Raw genomic sequence first — 6,000 nt, 5'->3', positions numbered from 1 at the left:
GGGCATTGACTGATCAAAGCCACAGCACCCACATGAAAGGGATGGGTGCCAGCTGGGCCACGGGACCTCAGTGCCTCAGCTGGGGACTCGCTCTCCCTGCCCTCACCTTCCTCTGTGGTTTGGAGGGGAAGATTAGGAAGAGCTGCTTTAAGAATCCCAGGGATGACGGTTAATGGATGGGGGAGAAGACCAGGTCTGGGGCACTCTGTGTGTTACCCAGGGGTGCTCGTCTGGCCCCAGTGATGTGAGCTAAAGGGCCTGTGAGTGTCTCTGTGTGCAGGGGCATAAATGAGCTCTAATGCATCGACTCCTGTCTGTGCACGTGTCTGTATGTGGGAGGCTGCTCCTGCACACACGTTTCAGTTGACACACAAATGCCAGTCCGTGGGCTTGCACAGACACAAGCCAGCACAGTAACACAGGGGCTAGAGAAAATGCTTTACAGGGAGAGGCTTGAAGATCTCAAATCACTCCGTTTACCACAGACATGGAGAGGTGTCTTTATTCTGATGTGTAAACACTGTCACAAGGAGAAAGGACGTGGTGCCAAAGGACCCTTTAACATCTGAGAACAGCAGAACAAGAAGCAAGGGCTGAAGCTGCCAAAATTGGTCTGAAGAGCATGTGTGCACGCTGGCACAAAGGGGATGAGCAGTGGAAGCAAGCTGCCAGGGGCATGGCAGGGTTCCTCTCACTTGGTGAAGGGCAGTCCCTCTGGTGTCTCAGCCAAGTTATTCCATAATCAGGCACTCGGTGTGAGGGTAAGCCAGTGTTATTTGTTATGCTGTTAGAGCCCCTTACATTTCAGCCTCTTTCTTACTCCTTGAGGCCTGGGGCACTGTCTTGGGGTACAGGGTGGTGAAGCATCCGTGGGATGGAGCCCAAAGCAGCTGCCCGGCCTCCTTGCAGAGCCCCTGAGCAGTGGTGCCTCCTGGCTCTGCACTGTGAGTTGTTTCTGGTCGCTTTCTGCTCTCCTCTCATCCTCCCAGGGGTTGGGCTGTGGTGGGGCTGGTGGCCCTTGTGTCTGGGAGGCTTGCTGAGACCAAGGGGCACAATAGGCAGGCGGAGTTCCAGGAGCACTGGGGAGCTGCTGCAGAGCCCTGGGACATTGTGCCAGAGTTGCCTAGAGAAGCCGTGGCTACCCCTGGATCCCTGGAAGTGTCCAAGGCCAGGTTGGACTGGAGCAACATGGTCTGGTGGAAGGTGTCCCTGTCCATGGCAGGGGATGGAATGAGATGGTCTTTAAGATCCCGCCCAACCCAGTCTATAATTCTATCACATCTTGATCCCAGAGATTTGTACACTGCTGGTGGGACATTCAATTCCAACTCCACCCTTGGGGAAGCTGCCTGGGAGCTGCCTCGCAGATGACCCCACAGAAGGGGGATCGGGGGCTTTGGCTGTGGCCTCCTGCGAGGAGAGGGAGGGTGTGCAGGAAGGTGTGGCTGAACGGTACCACCTCTGCCTAAACTGCTGGGAGGTGTCAGCCTGAAACAGATGAGTTATTGTTGTTGCTGTTGGTATCAGATGACGTAGTTGACTGGCCAGCAAATCAGCTGAGAAGCGGTGAGGCACTGAGTGAAGCAGGGAAATTATTTAGAAAGGTAATAAACCTATGTGTAATATAAACGTATCAGGGTAATGGACTTTACTTACACAGGAATACAGAACGGCTGTCAGTGGTGTATGTAGCACAGGGAGCCCTCCATAACAGTTCACATCTGTGTATTTTAGCTCGAGGGAAACTTAAGAAACCTAAAAGCCAACTTCCACAAAGCTCTGCTGCTTTATTTCCCCCTCCATCACAGCCACTCCGGTGCCTGCCCTTATGGGGTGTGGTGGGCTCACACAAGTCACGCCCTCGCCAACCCCAGAAGGAGGGGGGAGAGGCTGGAAAAGCAAAAGCAAGAGAATTTGAGGGCGGAGAGAAAGATTCATCTTGTAACAGGAGAGCGGGAGAACCTCTGGGTGTCTCCACGGTGCCGGGCAGCACCGGCCAGGCTCGCCCCTCTCCCCTGCAGCCACGAACCGCGGAGCGCCGGGCAGGTGGAAATGACCTTGCGAGATACAAAGTGCCCCGGGGTAACAAAGTGCTGCTGCCTCACCCAGCTGCGCTCACATCAGTAACCCGGCATCACTCACGGCCCAGGTATGCCCAGGCATTTCCGCGGTGCCTCTCCCTGAGCAGTCCCGGCTCCTCTCGCTCAGCTCAGCCTCAGTGCAGGGGGAACTGAGGCACGGTCAGGCGGAGCTGTGCCTCCTCCGTGTCACCAGGCGCAGCTGGAAACTCCTGGAAAGACAAGAGGGGAACAAATTCAAGTCACAAACAATGTCTGTGACTTAATGATGGAGTCTTGTGTGCCTTGCACTTGCAGTCACAGCTGAGCCCTCCGTGGGCACATTTTGCCCACATGTGACACCACTCACAGCTGCTCTCCCAGCACCTGTGGTTGGAGCTTGTCTGTGCTGCTGGCAAAGCATGGCTCAGGTGATGCTCAGGTGAGGGGGATCTGAAAGGAAAATTTTATTCTAAAGCTTGTCTTGACATGTGTTTTTCTTCTCTCTTTTTAAATCTCCCTTTTAATAAGGGGAAAAAGAGGAAGGCAGAGCAGACAGAATGTAGAGGAAGTGTGAATTCCCACCACAACAACAAAACTCTTCAAAACAATTTTTTTTTTAAAGCAAAACAATAGTCAGAAATATCAGAAAGCAAATTGTGGCAGTTTACCAAAAACCCTTAGCTTACTTTTTTTTTTTAACTGCTCTGAGTTTTAACTCCAGTGACTCCTCACACAAGTAGATAAGAGCAATGACTCTGGGGCATGGGCAGGTGAGCAGGGAGGCAGGAATGTAAATACACGTTTTGACTGCAATGAGTAAAATCCTCCTGAATCTGGCATCACCGGGGGCATGACGGGTGCCCTGGCACTGCAGGCATTGAATATATTGAATTATAGAATCCCAGAATCACAGACTGGTTTGGGAACTTAAAGATCATCTTGTCCCACCCCCTGCCATGGGCAGGGACACCTTCCACTATCCCAGGGTGCTCCAAGCCCTGTCCAGCCTGGCCTTGGACACTTCCAGGGGTCCAGGGGCAGCCACACTTCTCTGGGCACCCTGTGCCAGGGCCTCACCTCCCTCTAAGTAAAGATTTTCTTCCTAACATCCAATCTAACCCTGCTCTGTCAGTTTAAAACCACTGCCCCTTGTCCTGTCACTATCTGCCTGTATAAAAAGTCCCTTCCCGTCCATGTTTTAAGCCTCCTTAAGGTACTAGAAAGCTGTAACGGGGTCTCCCCGAAGCCTTCTCTTCTCCATGCTCCAATTATATCCCTCTAGTTACATTTTACAGACCGCTGTACACAGCGTAGCTGTGATCCACGGATGGGTCAATGCTGTGGCATCGCTGCTGGCCATGACATGACAAGGGACCCTGTGTATCTTAGCACAAATCCTTGCAGTACTGTAGCTGTACCTGGGTGCTTTTGTTCAGCTCCTGGTGCAGGAATCCTTTGTATTCACATCGTGACCTTGGGTGAGAAACTTTGCTGTGCTTAAAATTAACTTCTCTGCAAACATGGTGCATAAACCTCCAGAGAAGCTGCAGCACGGCACAAGGGGCTCAGGTTTGGTGAAGGGTTTTTCTAACCTGAGTTGTCACATGTGTGGTGTCCCTCTGGGGCAAGGGTGCCAGTGCTGCCCCAGGGATGGGGTGGCCCCAATTGTGCACCAAGCCATGAGCGTTTGGCCACTTGCCATGGGGTAAGAGGGTTCAGTAAAATCTGCTGTAGCTCAGGGTGTTTTCACTCCCCCCTAACCCCCCCTTCTCCTAATTTGTTTGGTTTTGCTGGCAGAGCTAAACAGGGGCTGCAGAGACTGATGAAAAAGGCTGCAGGCTCGTCTTACAAAATAAAAAGGCTGGAGCAAATTGGCGTGCCTAGCCTGGGAAAACAAAAGCTAAGGGCAGCACAAGGAGAGCGGTGTGCGGATGGATCCCAGGGTACGCCCTGCGGGAGGAGATGAGCTGCAGAAAGCCTTGGCACAAGACTGTTGAGTGTCTGTAGCCTGTGACTACACGCAGCCTGGAAACGAGGTAGTTCTTAAACAGCAGAGGAGGGAGAGCTTGGAAAGGTTTCCCAGCAGGAGCCCTGTGTGCCCGGAGCACACGAACTCCTTTGGTGCCTTGTGAGGGGTTTCAGGTTGCAACAGCCACCATAAGGCAGCACAGAGGGTCCCACAGCCCCGCATACCCAGGCTGGTGTCACCGCGGGGGCCGTGGGAGGACGTCTGTCTGTCCAGCCAGGTCCGTGCTGGGTGTGCTCTGCAGATAACAGCTCCTTTTACACTTATTCATTCCGCTTGTGTACACAGCCTGCTCGCCAGCAGCTGGGAGGTGCCTTTTCCCGGTGCTGCCTTTGGTGTGGGTTTTTCAGATGGTTTCTATTCAATCAGGCAGAACTCAGGGGTGTGTCTATGGCAAGTGTATGAAGTGTGCTGGTCATCCCTGGCTTCATGGAACACCCTGACCTTCACCCACTGATTCACAGGGAGCATGAAGCTGTGAAGGACTCCTCAGCCCCAGTCCCAGGTGGCTGTCAGGTCCCTTGTATTTGCCTCTTACTGGACACTTAAAGTGATTGGGGTTATGAAAACAGGAGCAGGGAGAGGTGACAGCTGGCCCTGGAGAATTACAGGGAGGACATGAGATTAGAGGGAGCAGGGATCACCAGGAGGCAAGATGGCCCCGTGCTGGGCAGCCGGCTCCTTCCCTCACAGCCTGACCCCAAAACTGGCTCCTTCCCTTATAGCAGTCAGGGATCCATCACCTGTTCCTTCCCTCATAGCCTGACCCCACAAAAGGCCCCTTCCCTTACAGCCCAGCCCCACAAACAGCTCCTTCTCTTACAGTAGTCAGGGATCCATCAGCTTCCCCTTGCTTCATAGCCTGACCCCACAGCAGTCAGGGATCCATCAGCTGCTCCTTCCCTTACAGCCCAGCCCCACAACCTGTTCCTTCCCTCAGCAGTCAGGGATCTATCAGCTTCCCCTTCCCTTGCAGTTCAGCCCTACAACCTGCTCCTTCCCTCAGCAGTCAGGGATCTATCAGCTTCCCCTTCCCTTGCAGCTCAGCCCTACAACCTGCTCCTTCCCTCAGCAGTCAGGGATCCATGAGCTGCCCCATCCCTCACAGCCCAGCCCCACAACCTGCTCCTTTCCCTCAGCCTGGCCGCATAATTGGCGCCTTCCCTCGGCACTCAGGGACCCACCAGCAGCCCCCGCTTCGCCGCCCGGCCGCTGCCCCGTGCCTCAGGCCCGCCCCGCTCCCTCAGCGCGGCCGGGGCGGGGCGGGGCGGGGCGGGGCTGGCGCGGGGCGGGTCCCGCCCGCCGGGGCAGGCACAGCGCGGGCCGCAGGTACGGACGGAGCCGGCGAGCGCAGCGGAGCGGCCGGGCCGGCGCGGCCATGGGGAAGGTGCAGCTCTTCGAGATTCGCCTGGGCGACAGCCGCGTCGTCTACAGTCCCGGAGAGCCGCTGGCCGGCACCGTCACCGTGCGGCTCTCGGGCTCGCTGCAGTACCGAGGTGAGCCCGCGGCCTGCCGTGCCCTGCCGTGCCGTGCCCGCAGCCCGCGGGGTCACACGGCGGTGCGGATATCTCGGGGCGGGGGGGTTCACGGGCTGCCCTGGCCCGCGGGACGCCGTGGGGATGGTGCCGGAGAGCAGACGGGTTCCCTTCTCCGGCTCTGGGGACCGGCAGCTCCAGGGCTGCCCCATCGCTGCTGCCCCTGCTGCCATGCGGCGGCCGGGAGGGGCTGATGGGAGCAACCTGCTGGATTATCTCCTCCTCCGCTTCCTCCTCTTACTTTTTGCTCCCATCCCATAAATAAGCAAACACACTCCCCACCCCCTTCCCAAAACAACCCAGCGCGGGGCCGTGCCACGGCAGCCTCCGGAGCTGGCGGGTGCCCAGGGTGGCAGCGGGAGGTGGTGGAGGAGCTCGG

At 56.3% G+C, this 6,000-nt stretch overlaps 1 protein-coding gene across 1 annotated transcript in view; it reads left to right on the top strand.

Annotated features, from left to right (window-relative positions):
• Positions 1-5,384: 5,384 nt before the first annotated feature.
• The window catches only part of ARRDC1 (arrestin domain containing 1), a 36,748-nt gene continuing 36,132 nt past the window's right edge, over positions 5,385-6,000 (top strand). Inside the window, exon 1 of the mRNA XM_039561773.1 lies at positions 5,385-5,582. Within this exon, the coding sequence (XP_039417707.1) occupies positions 5,465-5,582 (118 nt within the window). The 5' untranslated portion in view covers positions 5,385-5,464. The remainder of the gene's footprint in view (positions 5,583-6,000) is intronic.

Source organism: Corvus cornix, chromosome 17 (assembly GCF_000738735.6).
Source record: "Corvus cornix cornix isolate S_Up_H32 chromosome 17, ASM73873v5, whole genome shotgun sequence".
Taxonomy (NCBI): Eukaryota; Metazoa; Chordata; class Aves; order Passeriformes; family Corvidae; genus Corvus; species Corvus cornix.
This window is presented reverse-complemented; position numbering and strand designations above follow the sequence as displayed.